Source organism: Lampris incognitus, chromosome 9, assembly GCF_029633865.1.
Source record: "Lampris incognitus isolate fLamInc1 chromosome 9, fLamInc1.hap2, whole genome shotgun sequence".
In the NCBI taxonomy this organism is placed as follows: domain Eukaryota; kingdom Metazoa; phylum Chordata; class Actinopteri; order Lampriformes; family Lampridae; genus Lampris; species Lampris incognitus.
This window is the reverse complement of record NC_079219.1, coordinates 56,055,270-56,082,821: the sequence shown is the minus strand read 5'-3', so window position 1 is coordinate 56,082,821 and position 27,552 is coordinate 56,055,270. Positions and strand designations below refer to the sequence as shown.

The following is a 27,552-nucleotide window of genomic DNA, read 5'->3' as shown; positions in this document are numbered from 1 at the left end:
AAAATACTTCATGTTGGCAAATAAAATCACGGTGCAACTAAAATGACAAAACAAGGCGACTTAAGCAACGGTTTAAAAATGATGCATAGCCTTCAGAGCATAATATGCTAGTCAGTGGTTCAACAGTAAAAAAAAAAAACCCTTCCAATTATATATATATAACAATTCTTTGTAACTATCGTAGTGGTATAATATCCTTACTCGTTCATGTAGTGATGTGTCACATTATCTGATTCATCTGTAGTGTGGCTTTAGTGGTTTAATTTCCTCTTAAGTTATTTTCAAGACTCAGCGTTTTCGGTTTTCATTTTTCAAAGCCATCCAGCGTGCCGAATTTCGCCACACGAGGACCACCGTTACATAACCTCACACGAACAGGAACAGCTTTTGGATCCGTGGAAACATAAAATCCGGGTGAACATCCGTTTAAAAATCTGGGTATTTTTCGGTGAAAATCGGTCAAAACCGAAAACGCTAAGCCTCGGTTATTTTTAAGCGATTTGGGTTCCACTTAGATGGTCCACGGTTACAACCAGCAGACTGCAACCCTGTGCGCTTCATGTCAGTACACACAGCCTTGTAACCGTTGCGAGGTTCGGTTCTAGCAAATGCACTTACACATCCGTTTACTTCACGTTTGCATCAGGGTAGATTCGGTGGGCAAGCGTAGACTTCGCCAACTGCCCAGAACTGTTCTCGCTGAGCCAGTGCATTAATGTCAGTGGGCAGAGGCAGATACAGCTTGGAAAAAAGTAGTTTTAAGTGATAACCACTCATCACGTATGTCAGATCTTTTATGCTTACAAGGCTAGTTAGTTATATATATAAAAAAAAGGCAAATAGCGCTTGGGCATAAAATATTCATCACAAGTTCATTTTCCTCACTCACGCAATCTGATCAGTGGTCTATCCATGTAGTGTGGCGCTAGAATGAAGGAGTCCTTCAGTGGTCATTTCATAACAGGGACCAGAAACTGCTAATGAGCTAAATCCCTGTCTATCCTTGCACCGGTAGAGTTCCCAGCTGCAACATATTTCCTCAGTGCTTTATAAAAGGGAATAAGAAGCTTCATTAGAAATTGGCGTATCCTTCATGGTATGATCTGCAAAGAGGGAGACTCTTAGTTTTGCGGTTAGCGGATGGACATGGGTCATTTGAGGTTGAACGCCAATAGGGGTCTCTCTTCTCTCCTCTGCCAAGGACTCTTCTTTTCTTCCTCTCCGTCGTCGTGTGGCACATCGTCGTCTGGAGACACTGACAGCAATGAATGCTCAGTCCTGAAAGTAACACCTTCTGGTGTCGGCAGGGGAGGAGGAGAGGCAGGGGAGGAGGACAAAGACGAGGAGACCTCTTCCTTTATTTGGACCCCCTCTACTCCGCTACCTTCTCCTTTCGAGGGTCCCAAATCACCTTGGTGGCCTTGTGCCTTATCAGACACAGAGGTGGGCATTGTGCTGTCCTGGGGGCTGCACTTGGGTGTCTCCTCCTCACTACCTCCCCCATCGAGATCATCCACGTATACCAGCTGGGTGTAGGCCATGGTGGCACCTTTAGATCTGACCTTTTCATTCTCCCTCTCCTCCCGCTCTCCCTCCCTTCCCCGGCGGCCGACCCTCGGCTCGTTCAGGTCAACACCTGAGTCCAGGCTGGCGTCGTGGCTGTTGCCACGCCTCCCCCCACTGCTGTCCCCTTGCCGACCTCCTGCGCTTCCTGGTGCATTGCTGGGGCAACCAGCCCGCTGAAGGTCGATGTAGGAGTGGCGAATGTGGGCGTTGGAGCGACCATCCAATGAGACGAACCAGGCTCGTGGGTGTGGGAGGGGCTTCCCTCCCCTTAGTTCCATTAAGGTCTTCTCAGCCAGCAGGGTGTCCTCACTGTTGATTTCCACTAGTGCTGTTTCCCCAAGTGCCGTGGGAATAGACAGAGATTCTGACAAGCTCAGTCCTTCCCCGTTGCTTTGCTTGGCAGAACCAGGGGTACAGCCGGAGGGGGACTGCCCCAGGGGCTGCTGAGAATGTGAGGCATTGAGCTCAGCCTGAATTGTTTCCAGATCACTCTGCTGATCAGTCTGCAGTAGGAGGGCCTGACCACACAGAGGATGCTCACCCGGCAGGCGCATATAGTGGGCTGGGATCACCAGTGTGGGACGCACCCTTGGGTAGCCTTCTCCACTGCTGAGCAGGTCCACGGAGCCACAGCACAGCAGCTGGCCAGGCCGAGAGAGGGAAGTGGGGGTTTGACGCTCCAGGTGGTCCACAGACCGGGACAGGAGGTAGTCAGGGGGTCTACACTCACCTCCCTCCCCTCTGCTGGGGGAGTGAGGAGGAGAAGCAGGGGAGGGGCCATCACAGATCCCAGCATTGCTCAGCTGGCCAGCTGACACCAGAGCAGGATTGGCTGAGGACAGTCCATTGGATATCTGGTTGACAGATGAACAGACTGAGGTGTATGATTGGCGGTAGCTCCTGTCTAGTCCTGTGGAGAGAGGGGCTTTTAACTGGAACGTCTCCACAGACTGCCGGTAGTCTCTGCTACGGGGCGTCAGGTTGCCTAGTGATGAGCCATGCCTGCTGTTGTTGCCTAGAGATGAGCGGCTGTGTTTTCCGTGGGAGATAAGATCATGATGATGATGATGATGATTGTCATGCTGCTCATACGAAGAGGGTTTCAGCATCGGCGTGGTCATGTCTGGCTCAGTTGCGGTGGAAACCAGCTCCAGTTGCACCTGAAGACAACACAAAACTCTAATGCATAATTTTTTTTTTACACAAGACATAAGATATATTCCCAAAAAAATGTAACACAGGGATACATAATACTACACACTTGTTCCATCAAAGAAAATCATAATATTTATAAAATTACTGTAGTCACTGCAAAACAGGGGCTGTGTTTTTTTTTTGTTTTTTTTTTAAGGGGGGGGGGTCTCTTCTTGATCCCTCGAGGGAGAAATTCATCTTTCCTCAGTGAGGTCAAACAGACTAGAAAAGAGCATCTTAGGGATTGGTGGCGTTTTAGTCACTTGCTTACGTGCTCTTTAGCAAGGCATGCGCCTGCATTCAGAAGGACTTGTGTGTGGGCCTTCTGGTTGATACACCCCTTCCCAAGAAATCAGGCCACGTTGCAACCCAACTACCCCTATCTAGCAATCTAAAGTGGAGCGTAGGCAGAAACAGATCTGTCTTTATGAGACAAGTCCCAGTTCTCATGACTGTGATCAGAACAGGTGAAAACAAGACTACGAATCTAACGGCCCTGCCAGCAGGTACCTACATTAGACAATTAAATTCACCGGAAACAAGTTTTTTTTACATACACTGATTAAGTCATCAGTCAGGACATGCCTCGCTCTCATTGCCTTGATGGAGACTACAGTGCATTGGAAAGAGTGATTCCCCAGTCAAGCCCTCTAGCAGTCTCTATAGGTACAGCTTCTTAAACCCCCATGTGACTAAAGCGGTGACTAGACCGACCGACCAACTGACCCTGGCATCTTTAGAGCCCCATGTTGTTGCTAGCCGGGCTGGAATAAAACAAAAACTAAATACACAATGCTGTTTTTTTTAAATTCCACGTAACAGAGTAAAGGAGTCTACAATGAGTGCGGGTCTCGGGCAGTCAACGGACCTCGTTGCTGATGAGGTTGAGGTGGGACATGGAGGTGGCCTGGTCTCTCTTACTGCCATCCAGACCAGGGGACAGCGTCAGTTTACGATGGGACCCACGTGGCTTCAAACAGCGACGCCTGCATATGAGAGAGAGAGAGAGAGAGAGAGAGAGAGAGAGAGAGAGAGAGAGAGAGAGAGAGATATGTTGATATAGGTAACATGCCTCTGTGCAGGAACTAATCAACTTCTCTGGTTGAACACTAAAGGCCAATGCATACCAAGTCTGAATATTCTGCATGAAAACAAAATTGTAGTTAAATCCTTGTGTGACTGTTGCTCCTTGCACACGCGAGGACGTAATCCTGTTCAACTGCCTTGACTGTTGAAAAATGTGTCATGCGAAAATGAGTGCTTGAGCAATGACATGTCACCATCATGACGTCACACAATCTAAAACTGAACAGAACCAGTGAAACTGTGGCGCTACAGATCCATAGAGTAAACGCAGTAGAGCTTCAGCTCCAAGATGGTGGAAGTCACCTTGTTCGCCTCATAAAAATAAGGTGTACCCAACAGTCTCTTCCTTTCTTTTTTTTGTATTTCCCCCCCTTTTTCTCCCCAGTTGTATCTGGCCAATTACCCCACTCTTCCGAGCCGTCCTGGTCGCTGCTCCACCCCCTCCTCCGATCCAGGGAGGGCTGCAGACTACCACACGCCTCCCCGATACATGTGGCGTTGCAGCCGCTTCTTTTCACCTGACAGTGAGGAGTTTCACCAGGGGGATGTAGCGCATGAGAGGATAGCGCTATTCCCTCCAGTTCCCCCTCCCCCCCTGAACAGGTGCCCTGACTGACCAGAGGAGGCGCTAGTGCAGCAACCAGGACACATACCCACATCCGGCTTCCCATCCGCAGACACGGCCAATTGTGTCTGTAGGGACGCCCGACCAAGCCGGAGGTAACACGGGGATTCAAACCGGCAATTCCCATGTTGGCAGGCAACGGAATAGACCGTCACGTCACCCGGATGCCCTTTCTTTCTCTTTTCTAAAAGCAAAACCAAAAGACTAACAGTGCTGCTGACTTGAACTTGATGAATCCATCTCTGACTAGTGGTGCGAAGAGAAAACAACACAACTCAGTAAAATAAATAGTTTTGCATTGGATTTAGTGTGCGGCGGCCTTGAACACAACAGCACAGAACAAGAGTGAAAATACACCCTCTACGTTGTTCTTGTGTTCATCTTCCCTGTCTCCGTTTCCAGATTTCCCAGGCTCTTCCTTTATAGTCTGGTTTTGTAGATACGACAGTGCCCTATTGGGCACACTTAACGGCTACTTGTAAGTATGCAGTAAGTATGTAGGCAAAGATCTACGTACATGCCAGCACCAAAACAACGCACACGCTTGTAAATGTGGAGACATTAAAGCATAAACCAGGTTAACCAGGTTACCTACCTTTTTCTACATTTTACAGAGCGAAGTCTTGCCCCACAGTGACCATTAAAATGAAGAAGTACAAAAACTTTGGATATTTGTGAATTACTCATTATGATAAATACATCATTGAGAGAAAGTATCAAAAAGGACATCTGCTTACATGTAAAGCTTCAGGATTGTTGCTTTAAAGCATTTCCATGAATAAATGCCTTTTAGATACCTTACAATGTCAAAATGATCCCTTTCCTTTTTCTATTAAAGGGACAATTCACCAATTTTCAACCATATCTCTGCCCATCTACAGTTGTTCCCAATCGTTTCTGCCTCTCTGGAGCGGCAGTGTTTTTTTCCCGGTCGCAAAGTGACACGTCATGACATAAGCTGACCATCAAAAAAAAAACTACATCCTACTCTAATCTACTACAAAAAAGCTGTTCCACAAAACACATCCTCATTCTCTCAACTAAGCTGCATGTATGATGGTGGAAATGACGTCCCACAACACTACTGCGCAGGATTTTATGGATGATGATGCAGAGGCTTATGCGCAATGCATTCTGGTACGTGCAGGCACCGTGGGAAAGACTGAACAAGAGATCGCCGATTTCTCAGGCATCCAGGTGGCGTAGCGTTCTATTCCGTTGCCTGCCAACACGGGGGTCGCTGGTTTGAATCCTCGTGTTACCTGCGGCTTGATCAGGCATCCCTACAGACACAACTGACCGTGACTGCGGGTGGGAAGCCAGATGTGGGTATGCATCCTGTTCGCTGCACTAGCGCCTCCTCTGATCGGTCAGGGCACCTATTCGGGGGGGGGGGGGGGCTGGGGACTGGGGGGAATAGCGTGATCCTCCCACGTGCTACATCCCCCTGGTGAAACTCCTCACTGTCAGGTGGTGACTCCACATGGCAGCTGGTGACTCCACATGCATCGGAGGAGACATGTGGTAGTCTGCAGCCCTCCCCAGTGGTACTGGAGGTGGAGTGGGGGTGGAGCAGCGACCGGGATGGCTTGGAAAAGTGGGGTAATTGGCCAGATATCAATTGGGGAGAAAAGGGGGGGGGTAAAAAAGAAAAAGAAAAAGGGGGAGATCACCAATTTCTCCATCAATATAGTACACAATGAGGACTTTATTGCTTCAATTGACATTACTCATCAGTACTGATTACACACACACATACACACACAAAACAATGAGTAAAATGTCCCTTCTGTTGGGATAAATGGAGGCCGGGGCACAGGTGGACTCATACCTGCAGTAGTACAGAAGGAGACAGAGGAGGAGGAGCAGGATGAGAGCCATGCCTCCCAGTATGGCCAGCAAAAACACGGTATGGTAGGTGCTGATATCCTTCGCCATTACAGGACCTGAGGAGAGAAATATTTGAAAATGAAGATAGGAAGGAGGGAGGGAATCAGATAGGTGGAGCTTAAAGATAAAGTTTTAAAGGTCAATTAATTTTTCTTTTATATCTGAAAAAGTGTGGTGTTAAAGGGTCAAAAATGTTTTTCATTAAATAATAAGGCGTAAGTGAAAATCAGTGGTGTGTGCGAGTACCTGAGTGGACCCCGAGATGGACCAGGAACCTTTCCAGGGTGTGTCCCTGTTGTCTGCCCAATGGCCGCTGGGATAGACTGCAGCCCCCGTGACTCTAATCTGGACTAAGTGGGTCTACCGAAAAGAATGAATGTGCACACTAACACTGACTCTCACCTGAGTGTAATGGGGACATGGCGGCCACCCAGTATCCAAGCTGAGGAGCAATGTAGGTCAGAGTGAGCTGCTCGCCATTCCTTTGCACATAGCCCAGACTGCTCTTTAACCAGGCCCCTGCATGCATGTAGACAGACACACACAAACACATTCACACAGTGTAAAAAAAAAAAAAACATCGCTTTACACTTCCTCATAGTCATCTCCATCCTTTAGACCCCACCTTACTAAGACCATTACCCATCTCCATCCTTTAAACCCCACCTTACTAAGACCATTACCCATCTCCATCCTTTAGACCCCACCTTACTAAACCATTACCCATCTCCATCCTTTAGACCCCACCTTACTAAACCATTACTGACACAGCGGCAACACGTGTTCTCCTGCTCTTTGCAACCACGCTGTCTGCAGCTACCTTCTAATGAAGGCCAAACATCTGTTAGCTGAAAATAGACCCACAAACAGCACTCTCAGCTACACTTAGTTACACACTGTTGTTTGGGGCGTCCGGGTAGCATAGCGGTCTATTCCGTTGCCTACAAACATGGGGATCGGCAGTTCGAATCCCTGCGTTACCTCCGGCTTAGTCAGGCGTCCCTACAGACACAATTGGCCGTGTCTGCATGTGGGAAGCCGGATGTGGGTTATGTGTCCTGGTCGCTGCACTAGCGCCTCCTCTGGTCAGTCAGGACGCCTGTTCGGGAGGGGGAACTGGGGGGAATAGCGTGATCCTCCCCCGCGCTCCAGCCCCCTGGTGAAACTCCTCACTGTCAGGTGAAAGAAGCAGCTGGTGACTCCACATGTATCGGAGGAGACATGTGGTAGTCTGCAGCCCCTCCCCGGATGGGCAGAGGGGGTGGAGCAGCTACCGGGATGGCCCGGAAGAGTGGGGTAATTGGCTGGATACAATTGCGGAGGAAAAAAAAAGGCAAAAATACCCCCCCCCCCCAAAAATTTTTTTTTTGTTTAACTTAAGGTATTTAAGCCAAGTCAAGCAGGGCTCCAGATTGAATATATATGAGGCATTGGCTCCTAAACCCAAAATATTTAGGAGCCTAATCAAATTTTCAGGAGCCAAAATAGTGACGTCATATGTGACATTGTTGAAGGCTGTCTCACACTGCCTCTTCTATCTCCCCTGTACTGCCTGCCCATGTTTACTCACACATACACAATATGTGCAATGTTCAATATACTGCAGTCATATTACCATAAATACTTAAATGTCCAGTCTTTATTTTCTTTCCCACTTTTTTACTCAACTGAATCAGGATACGTTGACTCAAATGTCACTTGAGAACTCTTCAAGTCAAGTCTATTTTATTTGTATAACCCATTATCAAAAATCTGCCTGGGTGGGCGAATCAACCGGTCCAGTTGGTCTGGACACCGTCGGCGTCTGACGTGGAGGAGGCTGGGTTTGGACAGGCAGAGAGTGGGGGAAAAACCTGATATTTTTCGTTTGCACATTTCATTTTCTTGCTAGCTTGCTAACGTCGGCTAAACACGCAGTTAGCCACAGTCCGGGGGTTCGAATAACACAGTGGCTTTCAGGGGAGCCCTATTTTCCAGTGCGCTACTACTACTACTACAGGTCACATGCTCGTGCACACATGGACGCGTGGGGTCAATTGTGGGGTTACTGCGAAAAACATTCAACCGTTACTGCATACAGTTACCACTGTCAACAACATTTAACTGCATACACAGAAAATCCCACCAGGCAGGTAACACAAAGACACAGAAAAATAAAAAATATCCGCACAGCGAATCGGCTAATGGGTTGCACTACGCTTCTAAACAGACCGGACGTAGGTTACATCGCATGACCATGTCAGCCCACAGCCTCAACTGCTGGTCTCAAACAAAACACAGGCTCGCAAGACAACAACCACACTCGAAACACAACACGCAAACGCCTACTGCGTAGTAAAACATCCTGGAGGCAACGTCGCTATGACAACACACCATAATACAGCACCCGTCACACTTTTGTTCAACACCCTGCAGAAACAGAACTGAAAACCACCGGCGTAAATAAAATGACAATCAGTGCCACACAAGACGCAGCATATAGGGTGCAGATGCGTGGCACACATTGTGCGACACTGGGATTCTTTCCTGTCCTACATCATCGCAAGTCAATCTGATAACAAGCACGAAACCGTCCAGACCCACAGCGCCACGCCAAGGGCAAAGTCAATCGGATGAACGGTTGTCGAAAAAATCGAAGGACAGACAGACAGACAGACAGGGAATGCTTCCATTTTAGTTAGATTATTATTATTATTCCCAGCAGTTTTGAACATCTGTCTCAGGTCGTCCATGAGTGAGTAAGTGACCACAATCTGCGACTCACAGCCCACAGCGGCGGTTGTGCAGCGCCGTGGGAAAAACAGAATACACCAGTTGCACGGCGGTTAGGGAACAGGATCACATGAATCACAGAACGTCGAATCAATTCACCTGGACACGTTTATCGAGAGACAATCACAGCACTGTAAGATGGAGACAGATGTACCTTTAGCCCCCCCCCCCCTCCCATCCCCACCTCAGTTCAGGGATGGTCGTCCCCTATCCACATAGATTACTGAGCATACATAATGACATCATCACAGATTCACCCAGATATGCACATCTAAACTAACACAAGTCAACACAAAAGAGAGAACGTACAAAGTAGGGAATCTGGTATCACATATCAACCGTGCATGCGTGGACGCACTGCAGTAGAAAAGTCTAGACGCCACCACCCAATATTAATAAACAGTGTACCATGATACAGAGTTGCAATGGCAACTGTGTACATGTAACTTCTAAATTCAAACGCCGCCAAACTGAACTACATCAAACTAAATCACCGTTTATAAGCGTGACGTTAAAATATCTTCAGTCACTGTTTCTATTCATCTGTACAGCCGACGCTTCAGCCACCACAGGACAAAAGTGCACAGAAGTTTGTGCGTTGGCAGCCGTACAGGTGTTCACACGATAGGGCAGGTAGAGGCAGCCGCAAGAGGTCATGGGGGTTCAGTACACAAACAAAATGTATGGCCATTTTAATTTTTTTCTTTTGATTGTGGGTAGGGCGGCACGGTGCCGCAGTGGTCAGCACAGTTGCCTAACACCAAGAAGGTCCTGGGTTCGAGCCACAGGGTAGTCCAACCTCGGCGGGTAATCCCAGGTCGTCCTCTGTGTGGAGTTTGCATGTTCTCCCCGTGTCTGCGTGGGTTTCCTCCGGGTGCTCCGGTTTCCTCCCACAGTCCAAAGACATGTAGGTCAGGTGAATCGGTCATACTAAATTGTCCCTAGGAATGAATGGGTGTGCGTGCATCAGTCCTGGGATGGCCTGGCGGCCTGTCCAGGGTGTCTCCCCGCCTGCTGCCCAACGACTGCTGGGATAGGCTCCAGGATCCCCGCGACCCTGAGAGCAGGATAAGCGGTTAAGATAATGGATGGATGGATGGATGGATGATTGTGGGTAATGGTGGCTCACTGGCAACTGTCAGGGGAAAAAAAATGGTCTCAAAATTAAAGTTAGCCGCATTGGCGACCATTTTAGCCGCCATCTGGACAAGTCAGTTATATTTGTATATAGCCCAAGTGGGCTTAAGCTATTTAATCCTAGAAGTTTGACCACCATGTGTAAATAGCTGGTAATCCTCCTGTCTAGTAAGCAGTAACTCAGCCCTAGGATCAGAATGTGTATGACACAGGATGTTTTGGCAGTCCCAAACTCTGCCACAGGAGGGCAGCATGCACAAAGTTTCTATGGAAAGGCGGTACACTCAGCACAACAACCAGAAGTGCCAGGAGTTGAACCAGCACAGCCAGGGCATTGATAGATTGGCTGACACTAAATTAGCTTTAAGGGAAAACATTCAGGAGGCTGTGTGTGTCCCCTCCCCCAGTACGCAGTGCTACACTGGTGCGAGCCCGGCTAATCTCCTGCTAACCAGCGGCAGCGCCGCTACATAAAGTAGCCAGGAATGTGTATGTTTCTGCACGGGGAGGAGGAAATGGAAAGGGAAGGAAAGGAAAGAGCATAACAGAGGAAAGATATGTTTGGAGGAGAGAAAGGGGGAAAAAATGGGGAGGAAATTAGCGAGGAAGGAGGAGGGATGGAACGGAGAGATAAGGAAAAAAAGGTGCAAGGTTGGGAGAGGGAGGGAGGCAGACAAAGGAGGAGGCTGGTTGTATGACTCAGCATGCCTCTCTCCCTCTCTCTCTCCCTCACTCACTCATCCCTCCCGTCAATAGATGAGCAGTCTGTTCTCAGGCAAGCACAGAGGATATTGTCTGATCCACCTCACATTCTCCACGCCGAGTGCGAGCTCTTGCAACAGTTTCAAAAACCCATTTGTGCCTCCCTCAATTCAAATCTGACATGTCGCTCGAGCTTCAAAGTTGTGCGACAGCTTATCATGCAGACTTTTACTCGAGGTGTGCGCGATAGTTTTTTAGATACCATACGAGGGGGCTGTTCGATACGTTCTTACTGCTGCTCTTACTGCTGGTTGTGTAGTATGTGCAACACTATATGTGTAATTTGTGGTTGTGTTGCTATGTTAAAGTTTATTGTGCTTTCTCGCTCGCTCTCTCTAGAGCAGTGTTTCCACAGGGAAGTCCTCCCCCGCTCTCCCAGCGGACCGTTTCATAGCGACATTAAAAGGCCGTTCTCACGCTTCCTCACAACACAGACGACAAAGACGGGCAACCACTCACTGTCAGTGGACTCACACCACGGCCCAAGTTATTTCCATGATCTTTTAATCCGTGCGATGCAGGGGACAACGCTGGCATTGCTTTTAGTGGCTCGCACTAGACAGGGACGCCGGACATCCGACAATCCCGCCCTTGTTTTCAAAATCAGCGCACTCCACCCTTGACTGGGGTTCGAGTGTCTGATCCTAAACGGCACAGACACAAGTGAATTTTCATATGTGACCCCGTCTTGGTCCCCACTCACAAAAAACATTGAATAAAATGAGACCGTCGGTTACGCAAGCGGAACGGGGTGCCGTGTCTGAATTTGCGTGCGAGTGCGGCTCTCTTTCTGTGCCTCTGTGTTTGTGCGCTCCTCTGTCGACGCCGAGCTGATCAATGTGCGGCGCAGCCCCCCCCCCCCCCCGCCAATGACAACAGTGTCAACACAGGCTTGATTACGAGGGAATCACAACCAGCCTGCACGGGCACGGCAACGATTCTCTCTCCGTCCCTTTTCTCCGCTTCAGTACACAAACATGCAAACTTATACTACCGACACCCACGCACAAGCGCACACCGATGCGTTGCAAGCACACACACGCTCACACATTCGTTGGAAGCACTCGAGTTTGGAGCTCGGCCACTCTGTTGTGTTATTTATTTGGACGGTTGCTAAGCAACACGAGGTCTACCCCGGAGAGGGGTCCAGAGACGGCTGCTGTTGTGGAAATACTGCTACAGGCTGTGCGTGGGCTGTCACTGTGTATGTGCGCCATCAACTTCTATCAAAGCCTGTTTTGTGCACTCCTGGGATACTTTGTGCAGCTGAGGCCCGGCTCTTCAAAAGGATCACAAGACGCTAAGGGTTTCCCCACTACCGACCCGTCTGCTATCAGTCCCGCTCGGCAGCCACAGACCAGGTTCATACGTGTTTTTCTACTTCCCTTTATGTTCATTTTGGAGTGATTTTTGTCTTTCTTGGGCGGGACGGTGATGGTGAGAAAGCTGGGTGCAGAAGAGATCATGAGCCGAGATGCTGCAATCAGGCCAGAGCCCACATGGTACGCACATCTCCGGTTGAGCAATAACAACCCCCCCCCCTCCCCTCCACAAACACACACCCCCTCCATCCACCAAGAAGAGAAGAGTCAGTTTGCAGCACAGACACCTTGACTCACGAGATGACCTAATCCCTGTCTTTCATTTAGGCCTATCCAAGTGGGGCTGGGTGTGTCACAGTGCTGGAAGTCTGACACCAGGCGTTTGGAAATCCAGAATAATTCGCTGGGTCCAGGGAGACTTGAAAACATTCTCCACTGCAGAGATCAGCACCATGGGGGCCCTTGGTTGTGGTTTAGTGTGGTTAATACTAGACTGAGCTGTAGGCCAGGAGATTATACATCCATGGTCCAATCTTGTGATGTGCATGTGGCCAAGAAATATTTGTGTATTGATTTGCAGATTAATTTGCCAATGCGTGTTCTGTTATAATTTGGATATTTTTCAGAAGCTGATATGAATAAATCCATTCATTGCTCTGGCACACTGCTGTGAGCCCCAACTTCAGCCTTTTTTTGGTGCAACGTGTTTGTGTTGATGGCACGACATAACCTCTGGGCAATTTCATGTCTTTTTAATTTATGTTTCAATATATCGTATAATGTTGTTGCATTATATTGTAACCCTTAGAAAAATAAATAAACACAAAATGTGGTGCAGGTCGCGAGGGAAAATACAAACATGGAATTTCTTGGACTCTCTAAAAGGGAGCCAGAAAGACTGCTTGTGTGTATGTGTGTGTGTGTGTGTCAGTACTTACCCAGGCGAGGGTCAAATCTCCAGGCAGGGATGTGATCGTTCTCCTTCAGGCCACTGTCGGCAGGCAGAGGAACGCAGATGCTGATTGGCTCATTCACCTGCAGCTCCACTCCCTCGCTGGCCAATAGGTGAACAGAAATGGCTGCCACAGGGGTCAAGTCAAACCTCCCCTCGCCCCCTGAAAAAAGTGAGGAGAGAATGGGGAGGGGGGCGAAGTCGTGCAGAAAGGGAGAATACAGATATCAGGGAGGAGTAGCACAAAGCCATGAAGGCAAAACAGTTATCATGAGGGACAAGCAGACAGGAAGAAAACCCAAGAAGGAAAAAGGAAAAGAGGGAAATGAGGAGAGTAGGAAAGAAAAACAATCGTGAGACTGAGGTTAGAAATGTCACAAAGCAGGCGCCTCCGTAGCCGAATGGTTACAGTGCATGCCACAGAGTTGCAACCGTCCCTTTGTTGTTTGTCGTACCCCTCTTTCTCCCATTTCCTGCCTGCCGCTTCACTGTCGCCGTCTAATAAAGGCGAAAAATGCCAGAAAAACAATACGTATAGCAAAAAAAGAGAAATGTCACAAAGCATCGTGAACAAAGCACAAGTAGGCTGGCCATGCCCCGGAGGGAGATGGTACATAGGAAGGAAGGGGGCCAGGGCAATCTTTTAAGGGGTATTTGACCTGAAGGAATTGATTGAGATGTGCAGGAAGACACAAACATGCCAACTCACACACACACACGCACACACACATACACACACACACACAGCTGAGACTGTCTGAAAGAGCCCAGGCAGAAGAGAAGAGGGAGCGCACACAGGGGTTATTGTGTTTCAGGAGGTCAGATAGGCCTCTCCAGGGTAGTCCCTCTCTCTCTTTCTATAGCGGCTCAACTCTCACTCTGATGTAGTTTGCTACTAAACTCAGCTTTTACCCCCCAGCCCCCCTTAAAAGCCTACTACCGTCGGCCAAGCACCCTCCTGTCTCCTCGTCTGTATCCCCCGACTCCCACTCCCCATCCCCGGCTCTACCAACCCCCGTTTCATGTGACTAGTAGGTGAAAGCTTAGTTATCTTGAGCTCATCCATCCTCTGGTGGAGGCCTTACCTGTACCGTTCCCGCCCAGCCCCTGCAGGTACGGGAAGTGTTGGATGTGACCGGGGGAGCTGGCCACGGTGAGCAGGGCAGTCAGGTTGGTGTAGGACGTGCCGGGAGGGAGACTCAGGGCTCTGCGCTGGAACTGAACCAAGGGCTTTCCCCTCAAACCTGGGGCAAGACAGGTGGGCACACAGGCAGTCGGGAGTCAAACAGTCGCATCCGCATCGCAAAAACCAGGGCCGTGCCCTACGTACCCCAAAAAAAGAACTCACTGACGCATTCAGAGACACAAATGAAAGGGATGCATCATGCTCTGCAGCGCCACGTGTAGACTAATGTTCCTGTAGGATAGTTTTACAAGGCAATTTTCGACTCGCTATCTCCCTCCCCGGATGCCATTACACAAACTCTCACCAACAAATTAGCATTACTGGAGGCAATTTAAGATCAATACTGAAAAGACAACATTATGCAAGACTATGTTCTTTCAGCTGATGGAAAGACATTTTCCCCCCATCGCATCACGTCCTTGATAAGCACATTAAAGAAATCTCCAAGACTGCCTTTTTTCACTTACATAACAGCTACAATTCGGTCTATCCTGTCCATGGCTGACGCAGAGACTCTAATGCGTGTGCTTGTTTCATCCAGACTTGATTACTGTAATGTTCTGTCTCCCGGTCTGCCACATGCTGGTACTGAAAGTCTTCAGATGGTTAAGAATGCTGCACCTAGAACACCAACTAAAACTGGACAATCTGACCACATTACACCAATTCTGGCCTGCCTTCGTTGGCCACGTTAGGTCCGACTTCACGGTGCTTCTGCTGACTTATAAAATCCTAAATGGGCTTGCCCGATCACACCTGTCTGACCTCCTTAAACCGTACCTTCCATCTCCAGCTCTTCGCTTGAGAAATATAGGGCCCCTGTGTGTACCCCAAATTAAGAAGAAGTCAGCTGGTGGCAGGGCCTTTTCCTACCAGGCCCCGTTCTTGTGGAATAACCCGCCTGCTGCCGCCAGACAATCAGAGTCTGTTGAGTCCTTTAAATCCAGACTTAGGGCATCCGGGTAGCGTGGCGGTCTATTCCGTTGCCTATCAACACGGGTTTCGCTGGTTCAAATCCCTCCGGCTTGGTCGGGCATCCCTACAGACACAATTGGCCGTATCTGCGGGTGGGAAACTGGATTTGGGCATGTGTCCTAGTCGCTGGACTAGCGCCTGCTCTGGTCGGTCAGGGCGCCGGTCCAGCAGGGAGGGGGAACGGGGGGGGACAGCGTGATCTTCCCACATGCTACGTCCCCCTGGGGAAACTCCACTGTCAGGTGAAAAGAAGCGGCTGGTGACTCCACATGTATGGGAAGAGGCATGTGGTAGTCTGCAGCCCTCCCCAGATCGGCAGAGGGGGTGGAGCAGCAACCGGGACGGCTTGGAAGAGTGGGGTGATTGGCCGGGTACAATTGGGGAGAAAAATCCAAAAAAAAAAAAAAAAGTTGAGTGCTTCACAACCTGTACTGCATGGCGGTTCGGTGTCTGTCTCAAAGAATTTACCAAGCACTGTTCTGCCAACCAGATTATAGAGTATAGAGAATAGATTATAGAGTATGGATTATAGATTACAGGGTATAGATTGTAGAATATTGACTATTGCAAACTGTTCTCTTCTCTCAAGTCTTTTCTCTCTCTGAATGATGTCTTCTCCTTTCTCTTCTTCTGTGTATGGATGGTGTGCTGGGAGGCTCCCTTGTGTGCACGTGCAGTCTGTCCTCCTCCCAGGTCTCCATGGTGATGGCGGTCACTACCTGGACACTGCTTGGCATCCCCCTCATCACATTTTCTTTTTATATATCTTATAAATTCATATAATTTTGTTATCCTGTTTTGACTAATGTGTATGTGGGTTTTTTTTCTGTCTACATGGTGATGGTGGTCGCGTGGCTCGGGTCCTGGGCCGTTCCGGTGGCGTCTGGACACTGCTTGACATCCTGCTCATCATACTCTTCACATATTTTATAATTCCATTATAATTCTGTTATCCTCTTTCAATGTTGTATTTTGTAAATCAAACGCAACATCCATTTCACATCTGCCCGTCTTGGGAGAGAGACCCCTCCTCTGTCGCTCTCCCTGAGGTTTCTTCCTGTTTTTTTCTCCCCGTTAAAGGGTGTTTTAGGGAGTTGTTCCTTATGCGAGGGTCTCAGGACAGGACGTTGTGTTGCTGTAAAGCCCCCCCTGAGGCAAATTTGTAATTTGTGATACTGGGCTACACAAACAAATTTGACTCGACTTCATATATTTGGCTGTGGAATTACAAGTGTGTGTTCCATCTCTCGCCGTCCCCGCATCCCGCCCTCTCTCACATCCCCTCCTTAACAAACGACAGATAACGGGTGCAGTTTCAGCGAAGGCTGCGTGTGGCTGGACTCAGCAAGGTGATGTCATAGCGGTTCCGCTGTGGCGAGTGTGCATTCCTGAGCAATGAGACAAAGATCCAGCTGTGCATGAGCACACACTGTGTGTGTATCTAACTTTAAATCATCTCTGCATGTATGAGGGCCATCATTTTTATCAACAAGCCTTCAGATGTTTGTGTGGATGTTGTCGTGTGGATCTCGTGGAATTATTCGCCTCGCGGGGTTTGTCGGCGGAGACGACCCTCGTTCTGTCCTCGGAGTTTTCCCTTGTCTTGAACTCTTTCAGCCTTTTTGGTTTTTATCGATTTTCCCTGAAACACACCCAGATTTTTAAACTGATTTTCACCCGGATTTTATGTTTCCACGGATCCAAAGGTTGTTCCTGTTCGTGTGAGGTTATGTAACGGTGTCCTCTTGTGGCGAAATTCGGCATGCTGGATGGCTTTGAGAAATAAAAACCGAAAACGCTGAGCCTTGACCATGTTTAATGACGTATGCTAGCTACATATATGCTGCAAGATATTAACTCATTTTGTAGAAAGTGGACCTGTACGCATGTCTCTGTCTGTCTGTCGGTACTTTCAGATGCTACATAAATATGATGCAATACCCCAATAACACAAATTCATTAAGAGCCCCCCCCTCCTCCTCTCCCCCTCGTCTGTTATTCGTTACTCCCTCCGTCAGACACTACTCCACCCACCCACCCCCCCTTCCCATTCTATCCGAACACCCCACCCACATCCCCACTCTCCCCTACCGACAGCACAAAGACCTCCCTGCTGTTTCTCCTCCTCCCTCCTGCCACATTGCCGGGGTTCATCCCTCCCATGGCAGCCCAAGTTCAGAACGTCATGAAGACCGGTGTGCGTCAGGATGGAGGCCAGAAATGAAGCCCTGTTCAGACACATGTTGTGGGCACCGTACCCCTAAGCTCTTCATGTTAATGGTGTGTGTGTGTGTGTGTGTGTGGTTGCGTGCAGTGCCTACTGACTCATGTGGTGCAGTTTGTTACCCAGACAGCGCAGCGGTTTAAATTACTCCCTCGTCGGTCGCAAATGCACAAAAAGACCCAGCAGACAAAGAAACTAATTTAATTGGACGTATCTCAGAATGTTATCTAATATAATTACACACCCCCAAACAAAAGGACCGAGTAAAAAGGACGCACAATGTGTGTGTGTGTGTGTGTGTGTGTGTGTGTGTGTGTGTGTGTGTGTGTGTGTGTGTGTGTGTGTGTGTGTGTGTGTGTGTGTGTGTGTGCTCATATGCGGGTGCACAGCCTGGCTAATGCATGAGTGACGGATTTCGACTGGTTTATTATGAAACTCGGGTGGACATAAATGTGTTTGTCAGTTGTCGCGGGCACAAGGACAACAAGCCCATAAATCCACATTTATATAAACCCACACACGAACAGCCAAACACGCCAAGACATAAAGACGCACAATTACCCAATTACCTTGGAAGCTAGACACGATCTCGACGACGTCGTCGTACACCATCAAAGTGGCAGCTCGCTCTGGCAGAAGGTCCAGACTGACTGATGAGAACACTGCAAAACAAAAGCACCACTGTCATCTAAGACAATTACAAGGTATCGTCCTTCATCTAGAGTTAAACAAGTGTAGACCCGCTACCCAAACACACAGCACACAGCAGAACCTGCAGTCACTCCTAAACTGACTGACAGGTTTCTTAATACAAGAAGAAGAAAGCCACTTTATTATGTCATTATATTCTTACAATGAACTTGTTCTCTGCATTTAACCATCCTGTTGTATAGGAGCAGTGGGCAGCTGCAGCACCTGGGGAACAACTCCAGTTCTTCTCTCCACTGCCTTGCTCAGGGGCACAGGCAGGAGCATTAACCCTAACATGCATGTCTTTTTGATGGTGGGAGGAAACTGGAGCACCCGGAGGAAACCCACACAGACACTGGGAGAACATGCAAACTTCACACAGAAAGGACCTGGGATGGTCTGAGGTTCAAACCCAGGACCTTCTTACTGTGAGGCGACAGCGCTAGCCACTGGGCCACCGTGCCACCCACGGAACACTAAAAGACCACAAAATCTGAGCTTCTGATGTTTTCTGAGGTTTGTTCACATCGATAACGACTGTAAACCTTGGGTGTAAAACAGACCAATATTTTCACTTACAATTGGTTCTCAATGCATTTTCAATTCATACCCCAAATTCTCCAATTATGTATGTAAATAAACCTACATCTTATATGATAAAAGAAATCAAATATTGGACTTTTAAAATAAATTTAGAAACAAATCAAAATAAATTTAAAATTAAATTTATTTAGAATAAAAAATGTTTTAACACATTTAAAATAAAGAAATAATAAAATAGATAAATAAGTAGAACTTTAAAAAATTAAATACACATTTAAAATTAAATTTATTTAAAATGAAAAATGTTTTAATACATTTAAAATAAATAAACAAATAAAGAGAACTTTGAAATAAAAAAAATCAAATAAAAATAAATTTAAAATTAAATTTATTTAAAATAAAAAGTTTTTATGCCTTTAAAATAAACAAACAAACAAATAAATAAATGGAACCTTAATGCTTTCGTACCTGCTCATCTGAATGATTACCGAGAGTCAGGTAGTAAAATGAAAAGTCATATGGCACATTGTGTTTTACAGCTCGACCGCAGCCCAACGCACAAGTTGAAAGCAGCTAGCAGCAAGTTCGAATCCCTGGTGAACAAGCTTGTAAAAGACCTTTACCAGCATGGAGTAAAAGCCAGCCTCAGCTGTGGGAAGGTCTGGACACGACAGCACGGGTGACCCTGTTTCATTCTGAATGTGTGACGAGGAATACTCAGGCACAAACACAATTACCGGTGCCAAAATAAATGTCAACAAGTTACAAAAAAAAATCTGTGTAGGACTGTAGCTTTCACGAATGAACTAAATTCTAAAACTGGTAACCCCTGAAAGTAACACGCAACAGGATGAGTAATGAGGATCATTAAATAATTACTCGTTTTTCATCACCCGGCTTTCTCTTCCTGTCTGCTTGCAGGACAGAAGTCTGACCCAGCATGGTGCACTTCTTTCCTCTTTTTTTCCCCCTTCCTTTCACTACTCTATTGTTCAGAGCTGGTAAGCGTACTAATCCAATTGGCTGCCGTTCCATTGGCTTATAATACCACCCCCCACCCCACCCCACACACACACGCACAATTCTCTCAACACACACTCACAAAGTACTGCAGCCTCTTGGGAGGCTGTGTGACTGTGTTTGTGTGTGTGTGTGTGTGTGTGTGTGTGTGTGTGTGTGTGTGTGTGTTAGTGAAAGAGAGGCTTAGGCAGCCCCCTTGCTGGGTTTTGGCATATATTGTAATAAATTAGTAATGGAGCACTCCATTCATTGTTAGCTCACACACCTGGTGCAAACTTGACACGTGCGCGCGCACACACACACAAACACACACACACACAAACACAAAAAAATGCAAAATGGACCCCGCCGCTCAAAGTTAATAAGCTGCAAGCACTTACATTACCCCAACAGTTTAATTCTAAATGTGGCAATTGATTGAAATCCTTAATCCACTTGTCCTTTTTTTCCCCACTCAGCCACACATACACACAGGCATATATATATATGAACACACACACACACACACACACACACACACACACACACACACAGATGCAGTCCTACCAGGCAGTTTGGAAGGAGTCCAGGGGACCGAGTTTGGCACATAGCCCTGTTTGGTTGCAGTGACGACCAGCAGCGTGCCGAGGCGGTAGGGGAAACGAACGTAGGCGTTGCCATCAGCCGACGAGGTCTCCGTGGTCACAGAGGTGTGGTTGGTGAAGAGCTCGATGGTTGCCCCTCCCAGGGGCTTCTGGGTGCTGGCGTCGCTCAGGTGAACCTTCAGGGTCACCTCTGTGAACACACAGGTAGAGGACGTTTACATGAGTTTGCGTGTGTGGGACGACTGACAACAGCTGGTGAAAACCTTTATGCATGACTCAAAGGGAGTAAACTTACTGACAGAGACGTCTAAGGGTCTCATAATTACATGCAGCTTAAACACAGTCATCTCTTTCATTGGGCTCACACTCATCGACGGGCCCCTTCGCCACACAACCACTGATGCAGCATTCCAGAATCCGGCAAACGAGAAAAGGGATGGACGACTGGCTGTTTCCCGGATTGCATCCAGCGGCACTTCCCCTCAAAAACAATGGGGCCATTTCCCCCCCTCGAAGAATGCTTGGAACAGAGAGGACAAAAACTGCACATATAAACACCTTCGGTTGGTGATGAGACCGCCGGTCAAGCTAACAAAAGGCTCAAACTAAAGCCCAATGTATGCTCCAAATGTCGGCTAGTCTGCTAGCCGACATAAGAAAATGTGTCGTGTACACGACAGCCCTGGGAGACACAAGAAGTGTCTCTGATGACGTCAAAATTGTCGAGAGACATCTGTCTGCTAGCCGACATTTGGAGTATAAATTGGGCCCAAGTCAGGGAGCACTGCTGGAGGCTGTTAAATGACAAACTTCCACGTACTATAAACTGGACTACCTAACAAACAACCGCGCAATATACTACATAAATTGTACACACATGTGTAAAACTCCATTTAAAGCCACTTTATTTTGTCATGGTATTCTTACAGCGAATTGTATTCTTACAGTGAACTTATTCTCTGCACTTTAACCCATCCTATTGCATAGGAGCAGTGGTCAGCTGCAGCACCCGGGGACCAACTCCAGCTCTTCTTTCCACTGCCTTGCTCAGGGGCACAGGCAGGAGCATTAACCCTAACATGCGTGTCTTTTTTGATGGCGGGAGGAAACAGGAGCACCCGGAGGAAACCCGCGCAGACACAGGGAGAACCGACAAACTCCACACAGAACAGACCCCGGGACAGCCTGGGGTCTGAACCCAGGACCTTCTTGCTGTGAGGCAACAGTGCTGACCGCTGGGCCATTGTGCAGTACGGCCACAGTTAACTACCCCGGCTTTCATCTGGAGACCCCACACCCGGGGTGAAATCTCCACTTAAGCCTAGAAATGCTGTGTCCAGATGAACTGAGCCCTTTCAAAAGTTATTAACACTAGAAAACAAACGCACAATAGCTGGACTATAGTATGTGGACTGCAGTACACTTAATATTTGGACCACTCAAACCCTGGTCATGCTCGGCATATTATACAACAAAACTAACTGACATATTTCAGTTTCATGTTCCCAAGGCAGATAGAAACATTACTCTGGAGTCCGAGCCACCAGGCAATCACGCTTTCCGCTTTCAGACCGTCCTTGAACAAACAACAACATGGGCTCTGTGTGATCATTGTTTACAGACTGACCCATGGTGACCTTTCAATTAAGGTTGAAAGGCTTTGTCCCTCCCACTGCCTTGACCTGAACATGCCTACCTCCCCCACACTCTTTGGAAACCAAAACCACCATAACTCTCTCCCCGCGCTCGTCTCACGCACGCACACGGAGACACACAAACACACACACACACACACACACCCTCCTGGCTAACGCTTCCATAACCCTGGCTAGACAGGTTCCCCTCCCCCACCTGAAAGGCACCTCGCTCCGTGTTAAACTACGCTGAGTCCAACAATCTGGAAGAGTTCAACCCAAGTGCAGGCTCCACCTTGGAGAACTGTGCACACAATGATAGCTGTGCGCCTGCGGGGGCTGCACTATGTAAGTGCGGCGAGGCTTTTGGCCGAGGAAAGTGACAATCTCAAACCAAAACGCGTTATTATCCGCCATTGTCCTGGTTTGGCGCTCCTTTCCAGGACCGCAAAGGGACCACTTAGTCCATCCCGCTCTCTTCTTTACATTCCCACTGTCACAGCAGAGGCTCAGGGAACAAAAGGAGGCTGGGATTCCCCTTTACATCCCCCCCCCCAACCCCACCCATTGAGATTTTGTATGGAGGGTTTCAGTGTGCATATGTGTGTGGGGGGGCTATGAAAGCGTGACCTCACTTCCTGTCCCACTCCCTGTGATCTGTTAGGGGTGCCAGCTGTGGTCACTTTTAAAGAATCCCCCTGGGTGAAACCAACACACACAACCACACACACACAAAGTCCCACTCCTAATTCTTATCCAATAAAACAACAGCATGTGGTGACATCATTGTTAAACAAGCCAGGGGTCTCCTCTGTACTTGGACATGCACCCGGACATAAAGGATGGTAGGTGAGGGAACGCGGCCTTGAGGTGTTGCAGTTGCTCCGTTAAATTGGTCAAGATTAGAATCTCTTCCATTTTGTCGACTTTCTACACACTTAACTTGCCTTTACTCACCGTGAGGACGGCTAGAATTTATTTCCACTATAAGAAGGATTATGTGCTACAGTCGGTCGGTGACTGTGAGTGGCCATGTTGAGAACGTGCGTGTCCGTGCAGGCCACGCCATATGGAGGACAGAGCCATCAAAGGGTTTCCTCTGACCGACGCTGCCATCTCACACCAATTATCCCGGGCAGCAGAAGCCAAAGCAGTAGGGTGGTAGCGTGTGTGTGTGTGTGTGTGTGTGTGTGTGTGTGTGTGTGTGTGTTAGTTTGCGCTGGAGCGAGACCGACACAAGCCGGAGAGACGAGTGAGGAGGAGCGTACGAGCGAGCGAGCGGCGCGGCGACACTCGAGCGCCGAGGTGTGATGTCCGTGTACATTAGTCACATACTACTTATAACGGCAGGGCTTAATCATAAGGTTGAAATTAAACCAGAAATGCATGGTATGGTCGGCCTCCATCGGGTGGATGAGGGTTATAAGGGTCTTCCAAATAGGGGGGGGGGGGGACAGATGCAATCTGCATGCAGGCAGCAGCTAAATTTAAAGACAGCTTGTTAGCCACGTACAGTAATTGAGTTAAAGCGATGTTACTGCGGAGCCCAACAGATGTCACATTCAGCGACTGCGGGTGAGCGAGAAATGCAATAACTTCCCCCCCCCCAGACTAAAAACCGTGACGTGCCGTTCAAATACAGCTCCATCGTGTAGTCTGTTGATGATTTACAAGAAGGTTTCCCAGCACATTCATGCTGATGGTTGTTTTTTTTCCAAACAAAGAAGATTGTGGAAGTTGGATGAAAATCCATCACTGCAGAATAAAGAGTAATGGTGAACTTTTTCCCCCACATTAATGCAATTAAATTTCTTTCATCAATTGATTTGCAGCCGGGCGTCCGGGTAGCGTAGCGGTCTATTCCGTTGCCTACCAACACAGGGATCTTTGGTTCGAATCCCCGTGTTAACCTCCGGCTTGGTCGGGCGTCTCTACAGACACAATCGGCCGTTGTCTGCGGGAGGGAAGCCGGATGTGGGTACGTGTCCTGGGTCGTTGCACTAGCGCCTCCTCTGCTCGGTCGGGGCGCCTGTTCGAGCGGAGGGAGGGGGAACTGGGGGGGGGGGGATAGCGTGATCCTCCCACGTGCTACGTCCCCCTGTGGAAACTCCTCACTGTCAGGTGGAAAGAAGCGGCTGGCGACTCCACCTGTATCGGAGGAGGCATGTGGTAGGTAGTCTGCAGCCCTCCCCAGATCGGCAGAGGGGGGCGGAGCAACGACCGGGACGGCTCAGAAGAGTGGGGTAATTAGCCAGGTACAATTGGGGAGCAAGGAGGGGGGGGACAATGACAAAATTTGACAGCAGTTAGCAGGAGAGAGGAGTGAGGTATGTCAGCTGCGAGTGAATGACCTGAATTAGACTCTTGGCGCCCATGTGTCAGTGTGGGCAAAACGTTAGCATCATAGTTAAGGACAAAAGTCTATGACAATCACAACCTAAAGCCTATGGAGTATTTTCTCTTCCTGCTATTTCAGTTAAAATACTCCTCATTTCACATCAAACGCGGAAAACCTTAACTGCAATTCAACAAAGGAACACTAGGGGATTTGAATAAAATATAAATGGTTCCCCCACAAAAGAGCAGAAAGTCAGATGAATCACTGACAGATCCAGATCCGCCTGTTCAGAAAAGAGAAACACGTGTGAAACAAAGAGCATTACTGCACAGAACCACACCTCAGCATCACGCTGTGAAACAACATGTGCAGACGCGTGTGAACCGGTTTATCACCAAGTAGCTCAGAACAACAAAAATGCTAAGGTTGCAACCCACAGAGGGCCATCAGAGAAATAAGTCTGCAGTGTTCAAAGAAAATCAGCGGGGGCAGACCTTGAATACAGTCTAGACAAAATTGACCTGGATTTAAATCTGGTAGAAATCTGAAAATGTAACACAACGCACAGACACACAAAATCGTCATGTATACTAAATATTGGACACCGTTATATACAGCAGGAAAACTGAGCTACCAGCAGCGTTACAAGCTGCTGTTATCACTTGTCTGGATTAAAAGTAACACTGAACAGCGTTGGTCAATCCCATTAACTCGGCAGAGGACAGAGCAATTCTGTTACATCATCAGATCTCAACTCACCCACTAGGGTGGAGGACAAACAGCCGTCCAATATCTCTCTCCCTGACTGCTACGCTGCCCTCAGGTCCACAGAAGTCCAGGCACAAGGTGTCCTATTCAGTATGGACCTCTGTTATTCCTCACACTCGATATGTTGTGATTAACATCTATGAGGGCTGATGACAATAGGATTTGGTTTCAGCAGTTCCTGGAAGCCCTCGCTGGGCTGCAGCAATGCTTCACTGGTGGAGATGTAACACCATGCCTATTACAGCCAGCTTTAATCCAAGTGAGATCTATATCTGTGGGGAAAGTGTATGTGTGGCTGGCTCCACATGGCTATGTTGCCTGCTCGGCTAAGAGAAATCCTCAGTATCGACCTAACCACACACTCCCCCAGGGACAACTGAAGGTCAGGCTGGGGCAGAGAGAGACAGAGAGATGAGCGGTACCACACAAGCAAAAGACAGGAGACACAGAGAGGTAGAGACAGACTTCAGTAAACAGTGGCCTTATGCTGTGAACTGCAAAGACAAACGTACCTTTCTGCGTGCTCTTTGCTTTCAATAACAGAGCCTGCTGCTGTGAAAACCACCTGATTAGCACAAACAGTGTCCCATTATCACAATGCAGAGGACACCAGAAGCAAATTCCTACAGGAGACCTCCCTCCCAACACATCTCTGGTAGGAAAGGCTTAAACATTACAGCCAACTCCCAGGAACCTATTTACCCCCAAAGAAACTGTAGCCTACTTCATTTCTCACCAGCTACTGGATTTAGTCTAACAACGTTCAGAAGGCAAGCTGACAGAGAGCTATATTTACAATCATTGTCAGGCCTGCGTGCTTGCGGACTGAAAGCCAGACCAAAGCAGACCCAAGTCTACACAACTCAGATATTAAACGCAAAGACCTGACGGAGGGTTTGACTGAAGTCCGGGAGCGTAGAGCTGTGTTGTTTAACAGAACTTTATGAGTGTGTGCATGCAACAGAGAGAGATAAAGAGAACGGACAAAACAGATGTGTGTCCTCTTGGAAGCTGCTATAAAGGGACAGCTTTAGAGTGGAGCAGCTTTGGAGCAGCTGAATGCATTGCCACTGGATTATCGGTGATTCATACTGCCTTTCAAACTCCAAGTATGTCTGTCGCAGTGTTAAACAGACTGCCTCGTCACAGACTAAGACCAGGCATAACGTTCATCTTCCAGGCCATGGTCCCTAAGAATGTGATTTCAGCTTTTCTCTCATCTGATTTTTATGATTATCCTACGAGGGATTTTTCCTTTTTAAATGACTCTCACCTACTCCATGAAGGCCAAAGAGCATGACAAGCTAATAAAGGGTCAGGGTCTTGCTCAAAGGCCCCTCAGCACAGGCTATACTTGCTGTCACAGAGGCTTCAGTCTTAGCCTTAATGTTGAGGCCAACCTGGTACCCTAAATCTCATATCCATATAACTACTAACACCCCACAAACCCTCACCTCCATCATACACCCCCCCACACACACAAATAGACGATGCAGATAATATCTAACCATGCGATCACTGCAGCCGGACTCTTCTCTATATGCTCTCAAAAGGAGGAGGGCATTTTTGCGTGGGGGGGGGCATTTTTACAGTCATCAACAGCAACCGAGCAGATTTCTTTCTTTCTTTTCAGCGGGTACAGGTCAAAAAGAAATGGTCTGGCACACTGCAAACGAAGACAAATGAAACGCCCCGGGAACATATCAGCGAGCTAAAAGTCAGCTTATTTGCTCGCCACCTCCCGCGACGTTAGCCTGCTAACGCTGGCTAGGGCAGCTAACGTTAGGGCTGCAGCGTTTTGCGAGGATGCTAGCGCGGCGGCACCATTAGCCCCCGCAAGTTAGCAAGCTAGCCGGCTAATGGGGGAAGGCGCATTGCCGCAACACGGGCGCTTAAAGCAAGAAAACCAGTTTTAATTGACTTCCCCCCCCCCCCGTTTTTACCTTCGACGGCGTTGTCCTCCCGTAGCGTTTTGCTAACCACTTCGGACACATGGTACCCGAGAAGGCAGAGTACGATCGCAGCGGTCCTACTCCGCTCCGCGACCCGCATCATTGCAGATGTGTATCGATAGAAGCGATTAAAAAAAAAAAGGAAAGAAGAAGAAAAAAAAAGTAGAAGCCAAATCTTTTCGTTGAGAGAAGAAGAAGAAGAAGGAAAAAAAAACCCTCTCCGACTACATCAGCGCACTATCGGGCGCCCCGTCGGCCGGGCGACACTCCATGTTTTGGAGCGTCAGCTTTCCTCCCGAGTTTCGGCTTGCGGCTGTGTTTGGTTTGCTCCG

The 27,552-nt window shown here is 48.2% G+C and overlaps 1 protein-coding gene and 1 long non-coding RNA gene across 3 annotated transcripts in view; one reads left to right on the top strand and one right to left on the bottom strand.

The window, feature by feature from the left end:
• LOC130118178 (uncharacterized) overlaps positions 1-19,650 on the top strand; it is a 34,320-nt gene extending 14,670 nt beyond the window's left edge. Inside the window, exons 4-5 of one of the 2 annotated variants that reach the window (XR_008810741.1) lie at positions 18,702-18,897; positions 19,464-19,650. This is a non-coding gene — a long non-coding RNA (uncharacterized LOC130118178). Of the gene's footprint in view, positions 1-12,478; positions 12,500-18,701; positions 18,898-19,463 lie in introns of those variants that run through there. The other variant, XR_008810742.1, reaches the window with a different exon arrangement.
• On the bottom strand, positions 1,125-27,552 carry fam171a1 (family with sequence similarity 171 member A1). Its single transcript, XM_056286553.1, has 9 exons — positions 27,212-27,552; positions 20,491-20,718; positions 18,261-18,353; positions 14,392-14,550; positions 13,293-13,469; positions 6,764-6,880; positions 6,303-6,417; positions 3,629-3,746; positions 1,125-2,726 (listed from the first exon to the last, which is right to left on the bottom strand). The coding sequence occupies exons 1-9, from the start codon at positions 27,321-27,323 to the stop codon at positions 1,152-1,154; spliced, it is 2,694 nt and encodes an 897-aa protein (XP_056142528.1). The 5' UTR covers positions 27,324-27,552; the 3' UTR covers positions 1,125-1,151.

What these genes read in the sequence shown, in the direction of transcription:
- fam171a1 (XM_056286553.1), bottom strand. Translation starts at nt 27,323, where the DNA reads ATGATGCGGGTCGCGGAGCGGAGTAGGACCGCTGCGATCGTACTCTGC. An exon ending in GACTCCTTCCAAACTGCCTG is followed by an intron (nt 18,354 to 20,490) that starts GTAGGACTGCAT and finishes TTTGTTTTGCAG; the next exon opens with TGTTCTCATCAGTCAGTCTG. An exon ending in CATGTCCCCATTACACTCAG is followed by an intron (nt 6,418 to 6,763) that starts GTGAGAGTCAGT and finishes TTCTCTCCTCAG; the next exon opens with GTCCTGTAATGGCGAAGGAT.